The sequence below is a fragment of the Athalia rosae genome, chromosome 6 (assembly GCF_917208135.1).
Source record: "Athalia rosae chromosome 6, iyAthRosa1.1, whole genome shotgun sequence".
NCBI classification, from domain to species: domain Eukaryota; kingdom Metazoa; phylum Arthropoda; class Insecta; order Hymenoptera; family Athaliidae; genus Athalia; species Athalia rosae.
The window spans coordinates 15,171,362-15,195,672 of record NC_064031.1 but is presented as its reverse complement, the minus strand read 5'-3'; the positions used below and the strand labels follow the sequence as shown (position 1 = coordinate 15,195,672).

At 46.2% G+C, this 24,311-nt stretch overlaps 1 protein-coding gene across 2 annotated transcripts in view; it reads left to right on the top strand.

Moving 5' to 3' along the window:
* LOC105693549 (proteoglycan Cow) overlaps positions 1–24,311 on the top strand; it is a 79,631-nt gene that overhangs the window by 27,397 nt on the left and 27,923 nt on the right. For both annotated transcript variants that reach the window (XM_048656832.1, XM_048656831.1), the window contains exon 2: positions 23,878–23,935. In XM_048656832.1, coding sequence (XP_048512789.1) covers positions 23,878–23,935 — 58 coding nt within the window. The remainder of the gene's footprint in view (positions 1–23,877; positions 23,936–24,311) is intronic.

The following is a 24,311-nucleotide window of genomic DNA, read 5'->3' as shown; positions in this document are numbered from 1 at the left end:
TTCGCGACACCGCGATACGCGCGTTCTCCCGATTCGCGATGGGAGATGAGATCTTTTTCAACGCCGCCCGGTTTTTCCCCCGTTTCCCAGTTTCGGTGGGGAGCCCTTCGCTCCTCTCCCCCGACCTTCCGGAGGGGAACGTTTCGCGAGGGGTGAAAGTAAATTATGGCAATGTCGAGGACTACCTTTGACCTCTGGCAGGCTTTCGGTCACCTGCCGCGCGCGGGGAGGTGGAAAGTCTCAAGTTGGGCCGCCCGGCCCTTTGCCCCCCCCCCGGATAGGGTTGCGCTCGGCTTGTTTTATTCACACCGAGGTCATATACGCAACCTCGCGCACACACGCACACACCTATATTGATTTCGCCTTCCCGGCCTCCCTCTTTTCTCCACACGTTCCACCGTGCCCGTCTATATTTCCTCACAGTCGTCTACCTCCTACCGGCGCCCCCCCCCCCTACCCCCTACGCCCTCCCCCTCCGCATCTCATCTTCGCGTTGCTGCTTTCGATTCCTTACCCGCGACCGCGTCTGTCTGTTCTGTAAACAGGAAATCAAAATCGGACGCGGAAAATGGAGAAGACTGCCTGACGCGCCGTAGAAAGATCGAAATCGAAAGAGGTGTCTCGCGGTTGACGAGACGCGAAAAAAATAATCCCCTCTACGGATCGATCCCTACGAAGGTGGAGGAATTTGCAAGCTCTCCGAACACCTCGTCGCGTTTTTTTTTTTTTTTGCTCCTCTCGTTGCCGTAAATCCGTTAATCGAAAATTTCGGGTCGCGGTGCGTTTTTTTTCATTTTTATTTTTCCTTTCTTCCATTTCTACGTATTCGCGAAAGGGGGTGAAATCGGAATAACAGACCCCCTTCGCTTCTTTTCGAAACTATAATGAGACCTGGTCGGCGTAAAAAAGCGAACTTTGCGGGCGTCAGATTTGGCCTCGGTTCAAAGGCAACTACGTCGAATACTTTCGCCTCCCACCGCGAACCCCGAAACTCCTGCAGACAACGGCTCGCTGCACATTTCCGGTTCCATAGGTATGAGCGAAAAAGGGGTGCACCGCGAGGTATCGCACGTATACGTACCACGTATTATACATCGCGTAAAAAGTATAGGGGGAATTTTTTTTGCGGAGCTTGCGAAAAATTGGTACAATCTCAATAATCGCTTTTACGCTGATGGGGGACAATTTAATCGACGTGCGCGCACCGGAGGGCTGAAAAATTTTCAAACAGCATTCCTGCAGCTCCCGCACGTTTCATACATGTCCTATGTACGTGTACCTTTACATATATATATATAGATAATATTACACGGTCATCGCGGTACCTGATGTACGTTCGCGATTTTTATTCGGGGGGAAAAAATAAAAAGAATCCTTTTTTTTTCCCGTATATTTTTCGGATGAGCTTTTTGAGCTTAAATTTAAATCACGCGGACGATACGCCGGCAGGAAAAAAAAACCCTTGTTATCATAGGAAAACGTATCGATTCGCGTTGTGTATCACGTTTCAAGGCGTTTATATTCAAGCGGAATTGCTCCGACGTTTGGAATTTATCCTATAACGGTGGAACAAAGGTAATAACATACAATTTCGTACGGATCGATACGTCGGCTAGATTTTACCTGTATGAAATATTTATTTCCAACGGTTATTAATCCTGAGTTATTTGTGATCCTCCATTTTTCCTCGTTTCCACCCACCCTCTCTCTCTCTCTCTATTTTTCTCCCTTTCCGTTCTCTCGTTCTTCATACTTCGGATTACCATATTATCGCGTTAAATGATTCGAACGTGCTTCGTATCGCGACGCACAGCTGACGTTGTTCCCGATTTTCTCTTCGCTCCGAAAAATTCAACCGGACGACGCGACGACCGGGTGAAAAAAACAATCCAGGTTCGGGATGCGATGAAAAAAAACAACAATATCCCACGCTTCTTTTCAATTTCACATTTTTTTTCACGTTTGAAAAATTTTCCTATTTCAGACCAGCATCGTGATATATAATATCGGTCGGTATTTCTACGTAGTTTTGGACATTGTTTGTTGTACCGCGGGTCGAGTTTACTTCGGTTTTACCGTTCTCCCTTTGTCGGTAGCATTTCAGTTTTCTCGTCATGATCGCGCGGGGAATATCTCGGGGAAGTTTTCGCCAACTCGGGCGCAACGTTCCCCTCCCCCCGGTGGAGTAAAGTAGGCCAGTGTGTATATAAAACGAGCTGAATCTATAAAAGTCCGCGGTGCTATAGGGTTGGTGTATGTACAGTTGAAAAAATTGGCATCGACGTGCTTTAAATAAAGAGAGACGAAAAAAAGAAACCCTCCCCGTTCCCTCGTTGCGCGGTAAGAGGAAAAAAGTGGTGGAAGAAAAAAAAGAAAAAAAAACAAAAAAAAAATCAAGTTAGGAAAAAATAAAAGTCAGGGAGAAATGAGTGAATATGTTGCGCGAGCGACCTGTTTCCACAGTGGGCTGACGTTGTTATTTTGCCGTTTGTCACGTGAAGAGGGAACCGGCGGAAGAGAGGTCGCGGGTACGAGAGTCGAGTGGAGTGTAACGTAGTCGGATCCGGTCTCGACGTTGACGTCCTCCTCCTCCTCCTCGTCGTCGTCCCCGTTCCCTCGTCTTTTCATTTCCTCGGTCTTCGTTTATTTGGTACTTCGCAGGTATATGTAAAGTAATACACTCGAGCCTGAGGTATCATCGCTATTATTCCTGCGAATTGAATCGACTCACCGAGTGTGTTATACCTACCTGCGCTTTCTCTCGCTCCTAAACATCTCCTAGAAAAGTACACACAATTTGCATTACTTTTGAAAATACCCACCCCGTGCACACAACTCAACGTCGGCACAGCGACCGCAACAACTGCTGCGAATAACTTCACGGCCGTTGCATAAGAATCGCCGAATTATATTATACGCTTCAATTTACCGGACTCCAAAAAACCTCGACTCAATTTTGGCAGTGGTCCTCCTCCCAAAGTTAACCATAATTGTCATTCCCCTCCGCGTTCCCCCCGCAGCAAAAAAATATCAAGAATAAGCCCGATTCCCGGATGGGAATTGAAGCTGAGAAAACACACATCCGACGAACGAATCCTGGAGGACCTCTCCTCTCCGTTCGCGAAAAGTAGAATAAAATTTTCATTCCGCTTTTGGGACGACTCGTGTATAGGGTGAAAAAGTAGCTTCGCAATGAAGCTTCGTGTTATTCTTTATTTTTTTCATAGCGTGATACCTTCTCGTCGAGGAGATACCTTGGGTGGGTTATCGTGGCCGTCGTGCGTGAACGCAGGTACCAAAAAAAAGGGTGATTACGAATCCCTTGGTATAAAAAAAAAAAAAAAAGAAAGATCCTAGGGAGGATCACGCGACCTAGTTCACGTCCGAGGGCCACCCTCCCCCCGCCCCTCCCCCCTCTTATACCCGTCGAAATCTTTTTTACCAACAAACTTCGGTGCTTCTAAGCTGTGGACTGTGGGCACACACGATGCAGCTAGAATATGTACATACATACACGTTACGTGTAACATACCTAAATCCTCGTTCTCTCGTAGCTAAGTTCCATCCTAAATATGTCTTGACCCGGTAACGTCCGCGTCTGCTTTAATACCACTTAGGCGTATACATTACCTTTACGATCTCTGTATGGCTGCACGAAGCAATAGAAACTTCAGGAACGACGACTACTAGCGACGAACGTCATCGACGGCAAGACGACGACAAAACACGAAGGAGATAAAAAAACCCTCCGTTGCAACTTTTCGACGATCCTTCTCCCTTACCTGCTACGTACAGTTGTCAGTGGAAGGAATCAGAGGTCCGTCAGTTTGGGACTTTGAATTTTGACGTAAGCGTGATAAAATCAAAATTACTCGAATGAAAATTCTCAAACGAACGAACGGAAGATACCTGTCGGATAAGGAATGACTACTTCCGTCTAATTAGGCGGATCGAAGCACAGCGTTTCAGCTGGGTTTCCGTTCCGTTTTCACAAAATCCCCGAGTTTCTTACGGGGATCGTCTTGTTTAGAATCTCCCTCGGAATTCATCGAAGGTGAAACTCGGAGGCAACTCGCGGAGGATCATCTCTTCGCCCGCGCCACACCTCCACCTCTGTATAAGATTTCCGAATCGAGGGTCAAATAAGAATCCTCTGAGGAGATCCGGCCAGGATCCGTGGGATTCGGTGAAAGCGGTTAAGGGGTGCGATGGAGATCGCTAGATTTTACGGAGAAACACCAAAACCGGGTTTTTGGAAATAGGAAATACACCCATGCACGTATCACTATACACCTACGCTGCGGGATGGGGTGGGTACGATTTACTCCTATGGGTGTACAGGGTCTTCCCAGCAGTTACCGGAATCGTTAGTAGACAATTTCTTCGCGAATATATCGCGGGTATTCGAGAACCCTCCTCTTTCTACCGACTCAGCTTGTGGTCTCGGCCACTCGCGTTCGCTCGTATTAGTCGTTACTTTTGCTCTAAAATTGATTAAATTGATCGCGCTCCTCTATATCTCCGAATCAAAAAACAACCGCGCGAATTTCGTCGTTCGGCAAACTCTCCAGAGAAATCCCGCGGGCGACCGCCTCCCCCCCTCCCCCCGCCCCCAGGGTTCTCTGCAAAAGTCACGATACCCCGAAGAAGAGGGCAACATCTGCGTGACTCGGCGACATTTTTTTTTACCCCTCCGTATCCACCGTTAGCGAATTGAATTGAAAGATTTATCACCGGAGCGTATATAGGTACGAGTGTATCGGCGTCCTCATATTTATGAATATAGAATACTTCTGATTCGGATAAATGTGGGATGTCCCTGGGCTGACGATGAGTCTGAGGTACGGGCGGATACGTTTCTACATCCCGTGAAATATCAGAGGCGGGGTATTTTCTAATAAAATTCTGCGAGCTTTTCGCTTCCACCGAAATTGACCCGACTCTTCGCTTTTCGGATATCTCGCGAATCGGGGTCGTCGTTTTCGAATCTCGACGGACGGGAAAATTTTCTCCTTCGCATTCAACCGACCCGGTTTTCGATCGCACGGACGAACCGTTACACGTAGGGATTGATGATCCGCAATAATTAGCAATTGGTAGCGGGGGAATTCGCGCGCACCAATCGACGTGCCCATTAGCTTCGTGTACCGAGCGCGTAAATATGAGGTTTGACATTATCAACGACAAATTCTCATGTCCGTTGTCACGAATAGACGCGTCCCACCGTCGAAACTCTCACACCTCCCCGTCCGCAATGGCGATAGCACGTGTCGTCCGTCTACCTACCCCCTGCACGCGAACCACGCTGATCGCCGCTCGTTACCGTGTATTCCAAATTAATACGTTTAATGTGACACCTCGTCGCGTATGGGTGATAAGATCGCGGCTGAATCTGCAGTTCTGAAATTAGGTGTACAATTTGAGTTATAGACCGCGTCGTGAGCACGTTGAAACCGATAATTGGCGACTCAACATCTCTGGCTAACTTGTATCTGTTAATTTTCAGCTCTCGCGAGCTTTTTTTGGGGGCACTTTGGGATCGCGTTATATCGCCTAAGTTCCGAAGAAATTCTGAGCTCACAATCAGCCCCGGATATACGTATATAAGAAGGAGGGAAAAAACTTATTATATAGAAATGGGAGGAAACGGAGCGAACCCTCGGGATAAAATAAACTGCAATGAGTTTTTGATCAGGTGGAGCTAATTTATTCTCTATCCGCCTAGCTATTATAGACGCAAAACTTTTTCAACGTGTTTTATGTATAAGCGAGTCGGTATCGCTCTTGTTTCTCATTACGAATCAAAACCCTGAAAGCGAGAAGAAAGGCGCTCGTATTATAAAAATGCGTTCGTCTTAAAAGATGGCGATATAAAAGGGGTGTTTGAGCTTTGAAAGCATAACTTCGTTAATTTTTTTTCTCTCTTTAGGTTGTGCACATTTTGAAACAACGATAAAAAGACAGGTATAATTTTTTTCGAGTCAGACCGGTACTCCAAGGGGTAGTAGCCCTTTTAAATTTTTTCGATTTTTGCCTAAAAATGAAGTATTTTTAAAATCGATCGTAGGGCAGTTTTCATACGTATTTTGACCCCAGGAACACGAATCCGTTGGTCAAATTGAGCTACGAATTTTTCTCATCGAGATATCCTTGATTTTTCACTTTTTTGATCGACAAATCAGCGATAACTTTTAAAATTTTATAGATAGGGCATTTTGGCTTCCAGATTCGGTTTCCTGGGATCAAAATACGTAAGAATAGCATATAAAATGGAATATTTTTTTTTGGCCCAAAATCGACGAAATTCCAAGGGGTACCCCTTTGGATTTTTTCGATTTTTGGGCCAAAAATGAAGTATTTTTAAAATCAATCGTGGGGCACTTTTCTTACGTATTTTGACCCCAGCAACACGAATCCGTTGGTCAAATTGGGCTACGAATTTTTCCCTTCGAGATATCTCAATTTTTCTACACCAAAAAACGAAAAATTGGCGATAACTTCATCAATTTTATAAATAGATCAATTTAACTTTCAGATTCGGATTTCTGAGATCAAAATCCATGAGAATAGCATGGAAATTCCAATAAAAAAAAATATCGATTTTTCACCCCAAAATCGCCAAGAAATCCAAGAGGTACCTTTTTAGATTTTCTCGATTTTTGGACCGGAAAAGAAATATTTAAAAAATGGATCGTGTGACGCTTTTCCAACGTATTCGAGACACCTATACTGTATGTAATTTTGACGAGATTTTCGCGAAAATAACGACTAACGAATTTGGAAAAGCGTGGACTTGTAACGAAGATGTAAGATTTCCACCCAGTGACACGAAACAAGCTACCGCGAAGATAGCGGATGAATAAAAGAACGAAATGAAAGTAATAAAGAAAGAAAGGAAGAAAGAATGGGGCAACAAAGGAGGTAGGCGGACGAAGAAGAGCAAAAGAACACGAACACGGAAAGGAAAAAAAGTGAACAGCAAAAAAGCGAAGGTGGTAAAAGTGAGAAAAGTAAGGCGGCAGGCGTAGCCGGTGCAACCGAAGAGAAAGAAGCTTAACTTTTTTTCTTGCGGAGCGTAGCGCGACGTCCTCGAAGTCGTCTGGTGCGATGAAAAGCTGTGCGGGTTGTGCTGGTCGGGCGTTGGGGAGGCAGGAAGCACACGATCCCAGTGCTCCGCTTTCCCGAAGGTATACCGTGTACGAGGAGGGCGTAGAGACGAGGCGAGGCGAAGCGAAGCGGCGACACGGGCGACGCTGGAAACCCCGCTGATCTCCACGTCGCTCACAATCAGTTGTTCTCAAAGTGGGTAAAACAATGCTCCTGCATCCTTTGCTTTTCCACGAGCCGTCAGCCGACCATAGTTTTCAGACGGTAACACAGCTCGGTTCAAATAGATCCCAACTCTGACTATCTGGGAAAAACCACCTCCGACTTAAGACGTACCGAGTAATTGAAAATTACCTCACGCTCGATTCCAGTCGATGGATCAACTTATCATTCTCTTTTTCTCTCCGGTCGTACAGCAGAATGTATTTCCTCACGTCACAATCTGACGACTCGAAAAATCCTCGATTAAGTCCTAGTCAAGGATCGGAGAAATGTTGCAGTTGATTACGTCGTATTCGACGTCTTGTTCGCGTCGATTTCGGAATGTATCTCGCGGCCTTACATCCTGTTTAGGCTTCGACCGGGCTCTTATGAATAATCCGGCGTTATCCGAAGCCGGTGCAACGGCATCCATCACGAGTTGTCGGTCGGTCGGTCGGTTCGTGCAAGTCGGTTATAGGATGCAGTAATGCACGTGTGTATGTTATAGCGGGTTCGAGACCTTGGGCTGTATTTCAAGTGGCTGGCAAGCATGACGTGAGCTTACCGATTAACCCAGATCTAAGAATTAGTTTCACGCAGTTTGCACGAAATGAAATGGAACTGGAAATTACGATGTTGTACAAGAGCCCCCCCCCCCCCCCCCCACGTAGCCGACGATAAGTAAAGATCAACTTTAGCATACCTACGATAAAACGATTACATCGCTGATCAAACGTATGGAAATTTTCGTCCCACTGTTCTCTTCAGTTTTCCGAATTCCACATCGTCTGCGATACCGGAATTAATTTGCACCTTGTTATACAAATTCTTCCCTTTCCTTCCTCCTATTTTTTTTCTCCTCCGAACCGTCGAGCGATCGGTTTGTTAAAATGGTGAAATTTTTTTCGAAATTGAAAAACTTTTCCACTTTCCGTCACTGCGGTCGTTCCTCTGTATTCTACACGTGGCAAACGTAGCTGGGGAAGGACTGACTTACTCGGGGTGCCAATCCGGAACGATGTCATCGACCTATATAACGGGATTTGCCGATATTAGAAAAAGGAATAATTTATTCAGCCAATTAGCAATTAGCACGAGGTGACGACGAGTGTACGAGAAATCGTACAAACATTCTACGGCGAAACAGCCGCCCCTGTAGCGTGAAAAAAAAAAAATTGTCACTCACCAATCACAGATCGAATAAGTAACTCGGACGATATTTGGAAAATTCACGACACGTGAAAAGTTGTAGTTGTAATAAATATATGGAACGCGGTAATTGCGGCTAGCTGAAATTTTTGCCTCGAGGATAAAATAGCCGCGGCGTTTACGACGTCCGTTGAAAAAATCCGATAGAAATAATAAAAGGATCAACCGTCCGAGCGTACCGAAGCAAAAACTGGCTCAATGTCCACGAGCACGTGTGCTCTAGATACCGACACTGGACTTGAATTACTTACGGTCAATCGCGAGGTGTGCGTCGTTGCACTTCGCCTAATCGTTCTCGTTTCACCCTGTATTCCCATACTCGTTTCGCTACTCGAGAAATGAATTTATCTTCGAAACAGTTCTTCGTTCTCTCGAATCGTCGGTATTAAATTTTTTGCCCCGCGCAAAATAGGTACGATGTACACGAGATACGACCGCGACCTCCCGTTTCCGCTGGAGGTTTTACAACCGTTGGAATCTTCAAATTCGAAGAGAATATACGCGATAACATCACCGCGATATTTTCACTCGCAAGGGTTTGTTGATAGCGGAGATTTCATTCCCCCGGAAAAACTTTGGAAAAGTATCGCGGTACGGCATGACCTGTTTCTCGCGGATTTTTACCGCTTTTCTTAGCGTAGAAACGGCGCAAAAGCTGCGGGTGCGCGATTAATATCCACTTGGTTTTTAATTTTTTCGGTAGCTCGAATCCCCGGAGGGAATTTTTTTCCTCCTCAGCTCGGAAGGGAATCAAGGGAGGCCTAGAATGCGACCTCCCAGCAATTAGTTGTAACTGATTTTACGGGTCGAAGGCCTGATTAGCCCGAACCGAAGAATTCCGCGTTCCAAATGAATCCGCAACTGTTTCCCGGAGGGGGTACGTATCTTCTACTCCCGCATAGTGTTCGCGAATTTTTCCTCCCGCGGGAATTTTTCACCTCGCACATAATAATCGAAAAAAGAGCCCAGCGCTTCTTCTTTTCTTCGTCGAAGCCTCTGCCGGGGAATCGATGATTCCGATGGAGATCTATGAGCTTTATAACCATGCCTTTATTCACCCGTATGTGAAAAAGCGCGTCGAGAAGCTGAGTGGCCCCATAGTTCAGAGTTTTTTTTTTTTTTTTGCCATCTCCTTTATCCGCTGTTTTTTTTCTTCCTCATTTTCATTCTCTCTTCGTTCAATGCCACTGTACCTATGAGGCGGGGTATATAACCTGCAAGCTTCGCAGCGTTATCCCTGAGAAACGATAACGTCAGTTTATTAGAAAGTTGATCTTCTGATTTCACGTTATTCCTCGAGAATTAAATATCCCGAATACCCGAGGACCTGCAGCAGCTGTACGTCGCGAAGCCATTACGTAGTAAACATGTTCCGTTTCCATATAGTGGGAGAAAACTGTTTTTCACCCCACCGGACTGGAAAATCGATAATCCATATATTTCCATATTAATACACTTAAGGGAGGGGGGAGGGAGGGTTCTTAACGGTACCAAAAAACGATATCGCTTCCCATAGATAAATATCTGCTATGACGCGAGCTACTCGCCTACACATGGCTGGCTCACGGCCTCGTCGAGTTCGGAGTAAAGTAGCTCCGTGCGGCTCTCTTCTTACTTCCAGCATCTTGATATTCAAGTGTTATTATACTTGCAGTATTCTTCTTACAGCGAGAAAGAAAATTGCCCCGTCAGGTGAAATCTTTTATGGTCTTCCGAACCGAGAACAGTTTTGTACCTCGATGTACTGTCCGCAAGCTCGTGTCTTACAACCGACAGAGTTTTTAAAAGGATTTCTCTTACCCGACGTGAAGCAGATTTGTCAGTCGTCTTCGAAATGACGTCCGAAAGTTTTTTTTTTTTTTTTGCAAGAGCCCGACCGATCGGCGAGAGCAAAGCTGACCGTAACCATCGCGTTTCGCGTCCGATCGTCCCGACCTAATTGGACGATGAAAATTTGAAATGGTTTAACTGGAATTGACGTGAAATTTGTACCGGAATTGACAGACGATCCGGAGAAATCCGAGCTGGTGTTATACGTACATCAAATTGTTCTAGAAAGCGCGCTCTATGACGAACGTAGATCACAGTTACTCGATATCTGCGGGAGACCTTCGAGACGTGGACGCGGATGAGAAACTGCGAAAAATTGGCAGGCGATGTATGATTTGAATGACTTTTTTTTCTTTTTCTGCGCATCTACGTGTACACCGATCGGCTTCGTGTAATTCGGTGGCAGTTCCCTTTATCACTTTATTCAGCGAGCGGAACATTAGAAAGATATCGGCGAGGCTCACGATCGAGGGTTCGATGGTTCAAGTTCGGAATAAGTACTATTGGAAAAGTCGGAGCTCAAAGTTTGCAAATAATTGAAAGGCTCTCGTTCACCGGGCTCGCTCGAGGCTTGGAAATGTCCCGTGTCGGGTACTCCTCGGAGTTCGTAAAAAGTAAATTGGAAAAAAAGAGGCGCGGGACATGATCCGTGGGTATTGATTTATTTTGTCGTTGTACGTTACGTATTTCTTCTTCTTCCCTTTCTCCTATCTGGGGGATCTGCCCGAACTGAAGTTTTTTTTTTTCGGCCGATTGCGTTCGAACCGTGGAAACGTAACGGAAAAGAAAGAAGACGCGGAGGTGCAATTTCCGTTCACGGAGTTGCATTTGAATGCAACTTTTAGACGAATTTATAACCCCCAGATGTGATAATCTCCATTCGCCCTATTTCGCGAAAATTCTCATTTCTTCGAAGCTGAGAACGCCCCACTTGACGACGAGATGAGGTGAGAATGTTGGAAATTAGCCGGGGGAAATCGGAAATCGAGAATCACCGCCGTTTGTTTCGTCCAAGAAAAGCGAAAAACGGAGCGGAAAATTTTACACCGTCCGAACCCGACGTTCGACCGGCGTCGATCGAACGACTCCGTGAGGTCCGTCTCGGCATAAAAACCCCGAATTCAAAACGCGTTTCACTATCCATCCGACTTTTCAATATCCACCGACTCGCTCCGGGAATGCCGACGGAGTAGTAGGTACACCGGTGTCGCAGTTCGCTTAGGCTTGTTGCAATAAAATAAAGGGTAGCGGGACCCTGCGATACCGAAAGCTTATATTGCGCCTTCGAAACGTCGAATGGGGGCGTGGGCACATAGATTTATTTACAAGGACTCCGTCCCGTGGTTCCCACGGAGGCTGGACCGATTTGTCATTTCACTCTCGCAGGACAACGACCGCGGATATTTCTCAAAACGCTAGCGATCGAAAAATAATCTGCCGCCTTTTTCGCGAACGACGGAAAAAAGGAACCGCCGTAGCTCCGATAGCGCGCGTTCATTGCCGGTGAATTGCGCGCGGTATTCCGCACAACCTACGCGTCCGTGGTGGCACGGGTTACGTCAGAAGATATTTTACGAGCTCGTTGGCGGTGCGAGCGTTCCAGAAGCAAATGTACGATCTACGTACGTACGCCGCACAACCGCGGCTGTACGTTATACAACATTTTCAGTTGCTCCACCTTCCATTTTACTTCAGTCCTTGGGATCATATCTTCGCTAGGCGGTGCGGTGTCTCTCTACTTCATGTTACACACGTTTCAAAACTTAAGCAGCCCGTTGCAGTACGCTAGATGTGCGCTCACTGCTGGGTCCCGGACATTCGAAGTAGACTGTGAAATATCACCGTGATACAGCAAATGCGGTACGTCGCGAGGAGAGTTGTAATAACGTTGTCAGCCGGGATGCGTTTGCATATTATATCGCGGTGCGAGTGGACCGTTTCAACCGGAATACCTTCCACCTCTGTTGTCGCGCCTACGCGCCGTTTCATCATCCGCATGACCCGCTTGCGGTCTATGCATTTCTCTACTCTACTCTTCCACTTTGCTATTCCGAAGCCCCCTCCTCCCGCATGTATGCGGATAATGAAAATATATTATACGTCCTACGGAATTCGTGCAGGTTAGAAGCTCGTCGATGCCGGGTACCGCAGAGCGAACATTCTTCGACGCGATTTTATGAAAAACTTCTATGAAATTTGCTTTACGTCGTTGCGGCGCAATAACGGGCGAAACTGTGGTAGAATTTCACTCGTCCGGCATCACCGTCGCGGTCGAAGCTCGCCAATAAAGGGACTGCATCTTTCCCCCGGACGGGGAAGACGATAACCAAATTTACCGACTAGTTTGCGATCCGGCTGTCTCTATGTTTGTCTTCCATTTGCTTCGATAACATCGCGTCTTGGACCAACAAGCGAGCAACAAAGCGTCCGACCGTGCAGCCACCGAGAATCAAACGTCGTAGCGAGCGCAATTCCAATTTGATTATGAGTCACGGGGACTGACTCTACGCCGTCGAGTTACGACTATTCGGCAAATTCCGGTGACACGGTGAGAATAGAATCGACGAATTGACCGAATCGCGTCCCGGGAAGACATCAATTATTTCTGTGGCTTTCGATAGCCCCTCTCCCTCCCGAGACCAATCTGTACCCCGTAGCCGGTCGATTTGCGCCCCCCCTCTCCCCCCTTTCTCCACAAAAGCAAACTCCCGTGGTCACCGGAAGTGCCAAAGATATCCGAACTAACGTAGGAGGGAGAGAAGCAGAAGTAATTTAGCCCGGACTCGGCCTCACGGTAGACTTACGGGAGTGCCTACGGCGGCGATCGATGCTCCGGCCGCGACGTCCTTATTCCGAAATGATTGCGCTTCGTGCGCTTGGAGTTTGGGACCGTTTTACCAAGGCTGCAGCATTTATCAATTTTCTATCACACGCGGATAGAAAAATTTTTCCCTTCAATCTCGCGTTGACGGGTTGTGCAACCAACACGACCAACGCGAGGCTTTCGAGGATCTCACAAAAGACTTCGCTACGCTCGTCACCCTGCAGTACTCTCTCTCTTTGGCGAACGCACTTTGTCTACACGTTGCTGGATTGGATATCGATCGCTTCCACCGAGGGAGAAACGGCGTCCGAATTATTTGGAAAAGCAGATAAAAAGAAAAGAAAATTTTACGTTGTCTCCGTCGTTTGCACTTTTCCATCTCGTCGCGAGACGCGGTTTCATTCGTAACGTAAAAATGTCTCGTTGAATTCCCCCGTTCTCTTCGGTTGCCGGATATACCGAGACGCGGTTACGGACGCGAAGCCGTTGGAACCGCGCGAAGGAACCGTGAAACGGTCAGAGTTTTGAAATACGATTGAAAGTTTGAAAATTCCGAGGTAAACTGTGTCCCGGAACACGGGGTAAACGGCGAAAAGACACAAGAGATCGGTCGACGGCCCCAGGGGCGCGCCGCGCTCCGTTCGTTACGTTCGCAATGGTCTCGGATCGCGGGACACCATAACCATTTTCCGCAATTGGAAGGTCTGCTCGTAAAAAAAAAAAACAACAACAACAAAAAAAAAGGCCAACGGAAAAAAGAAAGAAATACAAGCGGAAAGAACCGCGCGCGAACCGAGTGCGTGTTGGATTTTTCAACGTTTGGTTTTTCAAGCCGTTCAATATTTGCCGAGCAAAGGGCAACCTTCCATCTCCGTGCGGTATCCGTATGGTCCGCTGGCACATCGGGCAAACAAATATCGCAACGAGTTACGGAGTCATTCGAAATTACCGCGCGATCCCTTTGACCCTCGATTTCCCTCCGGTTTTTTTCCCGAGTTCTCCGAGGGTGCGAGCGTGTGTGTATAAACCGTAACGACTTTTGCACCGTACACTCTTCTCCGGAGTGCGACGTGTCGCTTCTTCCATCAACGGCGATGGGTAGCGAAGGGTTCTTTTCATCGGTCGAGGTCGTCGTTCACCTCGCGAAAATGAGGTGGGTAAAATTGTGTATTCGATATAACATTTCCATCGGTAGGATCAACCCGATGCGAAAATCAACAACATCCGTTTACGTGCACCCTTCGATGCCGCCGCTATCGGGGTAATCGATAATAGTTGTTGATACTTCAAGGGAAACCCCGACCTTTTTTTCCGATCTACCGCCGATCCGACGCGGTCCTCCCGTACATATACTACAGCTACGTCTCGACGTTCGCTGTGCACCCTTCGCTCTCGACCGATTGATTCTACAACGAGTAACGAATTCCACCACCGTCCGAATAATTCCATTTACACTTGGGATGTATACACACACGTTCTGCGTTCTATGAGGTCTGTATCGTCGAATTAACCGGCGCGGCGGAAAACGCACCCTGAACTTTAGTGTAACGCCTCGTATCGGATATTCGACGTTGGTTCCCAACGTAATAGAAAAAAACCACCGTGAAACTTGAACGTCGAACGATTCCGCGTTTCTGATATTTATACAGTTGCACGTGTTCCGCTCGATCATAGAATGTTTCCGTCCTCTCCTTTGCTTTTCTTTCTAATCGGAAAGCTTTGTTTACCTTTCAATCTGCGGTAATACCTTTCGATCCCACGGCGTGCGGAAAACCGGCGAGCGATTTGAACGGTGTAAAAATAAAATTGTCGCCGCGCTGGTTTTTACCGCAACTAATTCTCTGTATTCGAAGCACGTAGAAACGGCAAATACTCGCCGCGGTAACTTAAACCGAATGGAAAACAACGGCTTGGCGAAATATTTCGCTACCGATTAAATATTTTCAACTGGAAAACAGACGTTCAAATTTCGCGGACCGTTCGACGTAAGAATGGTATTAACGGAAAATCGTTTGCCACCGTTGCAAAGGAGCGAATCGAACGGGCGCGAGTGACTTTGGAAGGCAAAACTACGAGGCAAAAGCAGCTTTATCGGGATATTGGAAAATACGACACGTACTGGGAACTCCGCCCTCCTGAATATGTTTCGCAAAAATTGGAGATATACCTCCGTACACGGGTACGTAGGTACGTGTACGTGTACATACCTGTCTGCGCTCTTATAAACTCTTACTTTGACACGGAGCGGTCGCCTTCCTTCTCGAAAGAGGTGCTCGAAATCTCACGTACGTTCGAAAACCGTGAAAATATCGCATATGTGCGCACCCTTTTCTCTTTTTTCTTTTTATTTTTCTTTTTTTTTGTGTCCAAGTCAATTTTATTCTCGCTTACGAACAGAATCGAAACTGTTTCGTCTCCCTCTCTCTGTGTGCGCGTCGTTGTGCATTTTCCAATTTTGCGGCTTGTTTCTCGGTAACGTTTGAACTCGATCGGTGTACGGGCGGTGACTATTAAAAGCATAAAACGGTTTTTACGACGAGGTAATTTGCCAACGGTACGAAAACCAGTAGTTACGCAGGCGTTGCGAGGCCAGCGAGAGGATGATTTTATGGATACAAAGTTTTACTCCGCGCGTATATGTATATACCGCGATCGAAAAGTATACGGCAACAAAAATCTTTATCGGTCGTTGCGGAGGGCCGGCTAGTTCGCCGCTACTTCGCGAAAAGGAAGAGAAAAATCAAAAAAAGAAAAAAGATTCACCCGGGGCTGACATCGCGGAGCCGATAATGGAAAGAATTAGAAAAATTTCACCGTTCTATTCACCTCGTTTGACGTTCGCAGAGCAAAGTTATTCTCTCGGTACTCTATTCTCTCTGTCTCTCTTCGACCGAGCACTTCGAAAACCATTCGAATCGTTTCGTACATTAATTAAGAGATCCACGAATCGAAAGACTCTCGACAATGTCACGCTCGATCGATTTCCAGCGTCCATAATTGGATAACAACATTACATATATTTCGTTCTTCGATCGCGTACCGCTATGCGCTGTCATATTGTACGGGTAAGTAGAAATTCAACCGCCTGAGGGAATTATAATGTGGAGGAAAAAAAAAAAAGAAAGAAAAAAGTTTTTTCTTAATTAGGCAAAATCGATGAACCGTTTTCTATGGAGTCCTGTACCTAAAAACTTGACCCTTCGATTATGTGATATCATCTCATTCGAACCCCCGATCGAAGACGAACGGTCTTCACCGCCGAGGGCGTTCGGACCTCCTTCCGAATGCAGCTGAAGAAACTGAAAATTTCGTTACATCCATTCCGTTGGAACGCGAGTTATTCTCGTGGAATGAAATAGCGACGAGAGAACGTTCGTTGATTCCCGATACTATCCAAAGCCGTAGAAGTTAACCAGCCGTACCGCTTCCAATACGTATTACGCTCGTCCTGTACGTTTCCCCTGATAAAACCAAAAAGGGATTGTTTTCTCGTTCGGAGGATTGGTGAATCCGGTGAAAAAAGTCGGTGCACTTGTATCGCTCACGAGCGACGTACCTCGCGCTATTTTAAGGCCGAAACACACCGCGTTACTTGTTAGTTACGAAATATATCCACTCGGAACGTCGTCTCGGAGAAGCTGGATACGAGACGCTAATGACATACAAAACTGAGAATTTTATTCACTCGGTCGGAAGTAACGACGGAAACCCTCCGGAACATTTATCGCAGCTCTTACGTTTGTTTCGCGTGTTGTACTGCAACCTATAAATTTAACACTCGCTGAGATTGGATGCAATGGAAAAAAAAATTTGAGAAAACCTGAGGAAACGACGTGCGGGATTTTCATCCAGGGGCAATTTTTCTCAAATCTACCCCTTCCGAGAGAAAAAAAAAAAAAATTGAGGCAAACTTGGAAGATATAATTAAAAGAGCGTGAACGAAGAAAAGGTTTTTCCGAGTCAGTGGGTTATCCAGGAGTGAGGAAAAGGAGTATTACGTATTACAATGGGGAGGCAAAAGTGGTGCATTACAGGTAGAGAGAGAGAGAGAGAGAGAGAGAGAGAGAGAGAGAGAGAGAGAGAGAGAGAGAGAGAGAGAGAGAGAGAGAGAGAGAGAGAGAGAGAGAGAGAGAGAGAGAGAGAGAGAGAGAGAGAGAGAGAGAGAGAGAGAAGATATGTGTACGTCTCGTGTTCTCGGAACATGAGTTGCGGACTGCACGCTGCTGCCCAGGTGAACGTAGAAGGAGCATGACGCATTGTGCGCGCATCGAGGTCGACCCGGCCATTAGTTGAACAAACGAGGGTTAAGTTGAACGAGATGGATGACGGCGACGCTATCGCCACTCACCCCGTCAAGGTGGTGGTGGTGGCGGCGGCGCGTTTCTATCGCCCAGCGTTGCTCGACTTGCTTTCCATTCGTTCGTCTCCGCAAAACTTAATTGCGAGACTGAAAATCCCTCCGCCTGCGCGACCGCGACTCGACGAAATTAGACCGCTTTTCATCGCCGGTGAAATAAATGGAAGAAAAAATAAATAACAAATAAAAAAAAAAAAAAAACAACCCAGTCGCCGAGCGGTGTTTTCAACGTCTGGCGAATCAATTTAATTAGATCAGAGGTTACGGCCATTCGTAATTCGTTGTTTCAAATTCCGCTGAATTTCATAACTTTGGCTCGTATGCTCGCGATCCCTGCGATTCCGTTACCGATAAAATTAATCACGATTCTCCCTTCTCGCCCCCTCCGCGAATATCCCGATCGAAAAGTAACTTCGAGCGATAAATCGAGCGGAAGTCGCCTTCATCCGCGAGCGAACGACGCGCTTATTCGCGACCGCCGTCATTTAACCGCCGTCGGTCCGACCTGCTGGAAAATCATACAAAGCACCGCCTTGTGCTTTCTTCCGTGGGCCATTTAGATTCATCCGACTTTTTGCCCCTGCGGTTACCGAAAAGTATCGACTAACATGTTTATAATCTTCGGGGTCCATTCTTCACGGGCCGTACGTCGATGACACCGAGCGGTTCCACCTCGCCCCCTAACGCGGGATCCAAAAATTCTATCCATCATCGGAGCGGAATTTTTTTTTTTTCTCGTAGACCCGAACGCGAAGGCTGAGGATCGAAGAGCCATTATCTCGGGCTGTTTATCAAGGCCCCGTCCATCACCCATCGTCAATCATGGCCCGGACCCGGTTCTCGTATTAATTGGGGCTGGGCGTCCCTGCGCGGCGTGAAATCTTTGGAATTTCCGAAATTCGACCGCCCCGCTCCAATTTTTGCCCCACTGGATCCCGTGGCGCTGCCGCGAGAATTCCACGATACGAACACATCGTCGTCGTCGTCGTCTGCAGAAATCCGGAATCCGGGATTCGGGGATCGACTCGAATCCCGTCGTCCTCCGCGATCCCCCCTCCGCTGCGTCGATGCCAATGGTTTTTCGATGCGATTATACCTACTCTTCCGGGGGTGACTTTATCGCGAAACTTTACGCACCCTTGTTATCTCTTTATTCTACGGGTTCCTCGAACAATCGACGGTATCGCGGAACTCGCGAAACCTGCCGAAAAGTAGCGGTGGCAATCGGTTGCGACTGCGACGATACCGTCGAAAAATCGTACGAAATTTTTCTCGAGAGAGAGAGAGTGATTAAAAAGTTTCCCCCCACCGCCACTCTCTGTGTGTACGCGGTACAACGTTATTATCTTTTTCTTGATTCCGGAGAGCGCGGCCAATTACATTTCATTGTAAAAAGTAAGCGAGGCCGTTCGAGGCGAATCGAGTATTCGGAAGTTTACCAAATTCATTTATTTATCCATCGGAGCGAGATTGGGGGCCGTAGGTATAGAGGGGCGGGGGAGAGGGGAGGGGGGGAAAAAATGATGGGAAGAAAAAAAATTTCCAACTTACTTATTCGGAAAGTTTCCGAAGCATTACTTACGGCTTAGCCCGAACTCCGGGGGGGGGGGGGGTTGCTTTCTTGTCTCTATCGCTTCCTTTTCTCCGATATACGTATGTATAGAGTCGCTCAACGAGCTCAAAATGCTCACCTCCGAGCTGCGAATAGGCCTCACCCAACATAACCGGATAAAATAGTAGCGAAACTCTACGACGAAGATGATTGGATCCCCCTCCGAGAAAAAAAAAAAAAAAAACGGGGAAAAAGAAACAACCGGAGAAAAAAAAGTGGAGAACGGATCCCACGGATCCCGTCGTCTAGCCCGGCCCCGAGGACCACCACCGAATATCCTCCACCCGGCGATACACGTCCTGTAATAAAACATAAGAGATCAAGAGATGCTGGCGGAGGCGAAAGGCGGGAAAGTCCGGTTCTTATCGCTGGGCGAAATGACGGGACCCCGAGGGCCCCCGGGCTGCGGGTCGCTATCTCTGGAATCAGGAATCGTGATGGATTGACGCTTTCAACTATTCGCGCGAACCCCGTTAGCCCAGTATCCGAAGCCTTGGCCCCCGATTTATTTTTTTCCATTGAGTTTTATCGCGCCCACAGCCCCCGTTGCATTCACATGCGATTATTGAAATAATTCCAAAGAATATGCGTCCATTCGTGAGCCTCTGTAACCGAATGATCCGAGTCGGCGATCGCCTCGAATCGGAGATGAAAGTTTCTTCGGGTTTCAGTTCGCTCTTTGCTTGATTAAAACCGGGGCGAAAACATATGTACATCTCATCTGGGCTTGATGCTTACATTGTTCCAAATTTTCTAGAGGCTAATTCTACGTCGAGTAGGATATTCGAGGCTCGAAAGACGCGCTTGTATTGTCTGAACCGCAGACGCCCGTGCCCGTAAAGATACAGGCGCGTCTTTTATTTTCTTAACTTTTCACCCGCGGGCCTAAGAATCCCTTCAATATTTTTTTTTATTCCATTCCATTTCTCCTCGACTTTTTTCTCCGTCTTTTCTCAAACATACATGCCTCCTTCTTTTTCCTACCTTTCATTCCCGTCCCCTCAACGTTTTGTTATCGTACACACGTGTATCCGCTGTATGTGCGTATATAATGTAGATATTCTTCTTCCACCCTTTATTTTTATATTATTTCTCTCCTCTAGTTTCTTTCTTCACTTCGCACGACTCCTCGAGGCGTTATTTTATGCAATACATGAGAAAGTTACGTCTCATTTTTTGATTTCATTTTTTTTGTTTTCTCGACCGAGTCAAAAATACGCGCAATAAAAAGTGCGATTTTTTCGGGGTCCAGGGATCTCCATATTCCGTAATCTTAGCCGTCTCGTTGCCGTAAAGAAGAAGATGTTAAATTAAAGAACCGAGAAAATGCCTCGCAAAATTACGCACGCTTTTTAAATAATTGCGTATTCCTTTAAGAACCATTTTCTTCGCCACTTTGATACCCGCGCAAGCGAGGAATAATGAGGAGAGCAAGAAAAAAAAAAAGAAAAGAAAAGTAACCGAGTAATTCGGAATAGGGGCACCAGCTCGATCTCGGTGTATAAAATATTCTTCTACATTGTGTAAGCAGATTTGAATCTTCCTCGCCCTTAATCCAGAGGCAAAAGAAACTGATGCGGAATTGGCAAGTTAATAATTCAAAGGAGATTCCACCCCGTGAACATGTAATATATAATATATGCTATATAGAAATATCCCTCATAATCCCTACCGCCGACTCTGTGTAAGGCTTCCAATTGTTTTCACAAAGGTAAATTATGTGCTTTAATTATCGAACCATAAGTTGGAAAACAACGTTCGTTACATTACATTAATACACCACGCAGTATCTGCCGTCATATTTTCATTCTTCTTTGCATTCGTTCTTTTCTTCGGTTCGAATCGAAACCGATACACCCTGCATTCTTGACGGGTATGGATTGTTCTTTGATTTTTTTTCTTTTTCATCATGTCTTAAAAAATTTCTTTGATCCTATTCCTCTTTTACCCTCTCTTTTCTTGACACACAACAGCTTTATATGCCACATTTAGCCACCTGGTAGCTTTTGAAGGCCTCACCCGCGACGACGAAGAGGTTGGCAATCAATCACCAGCTTCGTAAACGCCCTCCGCGTGTCAGCCTCCTTTTTTTTTTTTTACCTTTAACGTAAGATCTCGTGGCTTCTGGTTTTGAAACTAAAGTTTGACGTTATATTTCCCTTAATTTTATCCCCCTCTCTCTCTCTCTCTCTCTCCCCAATTTGCCCTTTTCGTTTCACTAGCACCGTATTGTTTTCTCGTGGCGTGCTCGTGCCTTAAAAAAAATCATTTCAACGCCGAGTACTTTTATTTATTTTTTGTTTTAATAAATTTTGTTCCTCCACCTCGGACGAAAAAACGCTGGTCGCACGCAGGGCGTATCGGTAGGTGTACGACTAACTTCAGACAGAGACCACAGAATTTCCCAGTAAATTATCGATGCAGATTGGAACTATCCATAAAACAAAACGTGGAGAGCAGCAACTAGCTCGTATACGTACAGGTATACCGTGAACTCGGGTGGGATAATTAAACTTTCATTAACGACACACCCTTGAATCCCAAGGGTACTTAATAATGCACATCTACGTATACCTTATTCTCTTCACATTGATATACGCGCGCCCTGTCTCTTTGTAGGAATATAAGACCACGCGTAGCCAGCTATAGGCGATTCTATTTACGTGGCTCGTGTTTTATTCGCTAATGAATAATGCAAAAATTGAGAATATAATTTTGGCCCGATTTTCCCGATACCGGATATCGCGAGGCGCTTCAAACACGATGTAATTATAAAATTATTTTCTCCAACTTGGAAATATCTGATTCGGGGTAATTTTACTCCGGCAGCAGAGCAGCTCGAATAACAAGCTTCGTCGACGGTATCAACAACAACACGATGTTTCAACGTCGAACGTTTGCGGTAATTGAAGAACTCTCGATCGATCGCTTTCGTCCAAATTATGCCGATCCGAATTTACGGCGTTGAGTTCGTGAACCGTTTTTGGTAAAAACTGGAGAAGCGTCAAATCCGACCCGGGACGGATCGATGGAAAAAGTTTCATCACTCCGAAGTAACGAATGTTTGCGCAGCGTGACCGAAACTTTTTTCGATTCGTCGAGCAGCTTTTGGTGCATTTATTTTCGAACAATCTGTACAGTAAATAAAATATCAACTCCTCCGATTTCCGCAAGAACCCCCCCTCATGTTCGCGTGTTTCCAACGTAGAGTTGTATACTCGCGCGGATAGTTTGCAAAAAAGGGATGTGGCGCGGCGAGGATTTGCTTTCCAGTTTTGCGGCTAGTTTGATTTTTCTCGACTGACTCGAACTAGCGTCGTCGTCATTGAGATGTGTTTGACTTGCGGTAAGGTAAATAATTGTCTTTGGCCGAGGTGATTTCCTACTTGGCTGTATTTCAAATCTCGTTCGCCTCGCGGTTAGTAATATTCCTGTACCGCGGGACGGAATATGCAGCGCGGTGAATTAATGGGGAGCGTAAGAACCTTCAGCGATCTGTCGAAGGTGTTGAAATTCTGGGAAATACGTTTCCAGAGGTAACTCTCGAAGATCGATCCGGAACCTCTTTATAGACTTTCGTTTAAAACGTCGTACACTTTGACCCGCGCTTTCGCAACGGAAAACGCTGCCTCTCCGATCTCGGATTCTTTGATTCCGCAAAGTACCCCATATTTTCTGCGAAATACCAGCGAAAAATATTCCGGATCGGCTGGATATCATCCCGCGAAAAAATCCCGCGACTCCTTTCCAACGTAGCAATCTTTCCCCGGTCGGAGAAACGTTGAAAAAAATTTTCAAAGTTCGCGATTTCGTTTAATGTCGCTTGAAAAATTTTCGCCTCATCAACAGCTGAATCTAACAGAATCCACCTTTAATTCCTTGCACCGCCAATTAGTGGCCAGCGGCGAGTGGCGACTGACGTTTTCTTTCCGCGGTGATCAATCAGTGTCATCGACACGACGCGGTAGAGACTGGAACAAACTATGTTACGTGGAGAATCTTCCGACAGCTAACACAACCAGCTGGGGAATTAAAAGTGTGTATCAAACCGGTTTTCGTCTTTCTTTTCAAGGGGGTGCTCAAAGGTCAGCTGTTTCGGGGGTCCGGATCTGGAATAAAAACAAAAAAAAATACGGAAAAATGTCGAAAAAAAATAAATAGCATGCGAGAAGAAAAGCTGCTCCAAAGTCGCGATAAAATAAAAACGAGAATAAACGTCGCCGACGTAGTTGGCACCCCGGGAAGAGAATCTAGAAAAAATAATCAACCCTTCGGTAGCAGAATCGATGGGGAATGGCGTAAAATGCGGCCCCCGCCCCCACCCCCCCTTCCCCAATAATCGATCGATCGTTGTTTCTCTTTCAGGAATCGGTGCAGAAGAACCCCCCGGAGACCCGGCCAGCGATATATCTCTTTCCTTAAAATTTATGACCGAACTGCTCTTGTGCCCCGCAAATCCTAAACGTCATTAGCTCTAATGACACTTCAATTTCATCTTGTTGTACAAACTAGTTAATTACTACCGCAATTACCCTCCTCGACGGTACCGTTCAAAGATTTCTTGCGGCACACGCGGGAGGGTCGAAATCGCAGGAGCTTGCGTCGGTGAAATTTTGACTCGAGGCAGACGATATTTCACGCGTTCAAATCGTAGGAAATATAAAGCCTCGTCCAATCGATATTGTGTACGATGAGGTAATAATAACATCTGTATTGTTTTTTTTTTTTACGTTTCAGGAGGACACGCGCAGCATTAAAGTTGGCGACAAGAAGCGCTGGATACACGACCCTAACAGTGAGTAGAAAAAAAGCTTTCGAAATAAGTAGAAAAAAAAAAAAAAAAGAGTAATTTCGGATTCAGCGACGGGCTGTTTGGGGATTTTGTTTTTCGCCCGATGCGTACGTTTCCAATTTTAGACCCGTGAAAATTTTATTGACGGAAGTATATATAAAGAAGAAATCACTTTTCTGACGCAGCTGCGAGAAAAAAATCGGCTCGGGGAATGTCCCACGCGGTGACACCCGGGCTTTATGTCCCCCGAAAGATGATTAAAGTATAAAAATAGAAGAGAGGGTAGTATAAAAGCACAATGTTTATAGGCGTTTGGCAACAGTTTTCACGATATTAAAAAAGTATCCTCGCTCTTTGCGGACGTATAATAATATCCGTG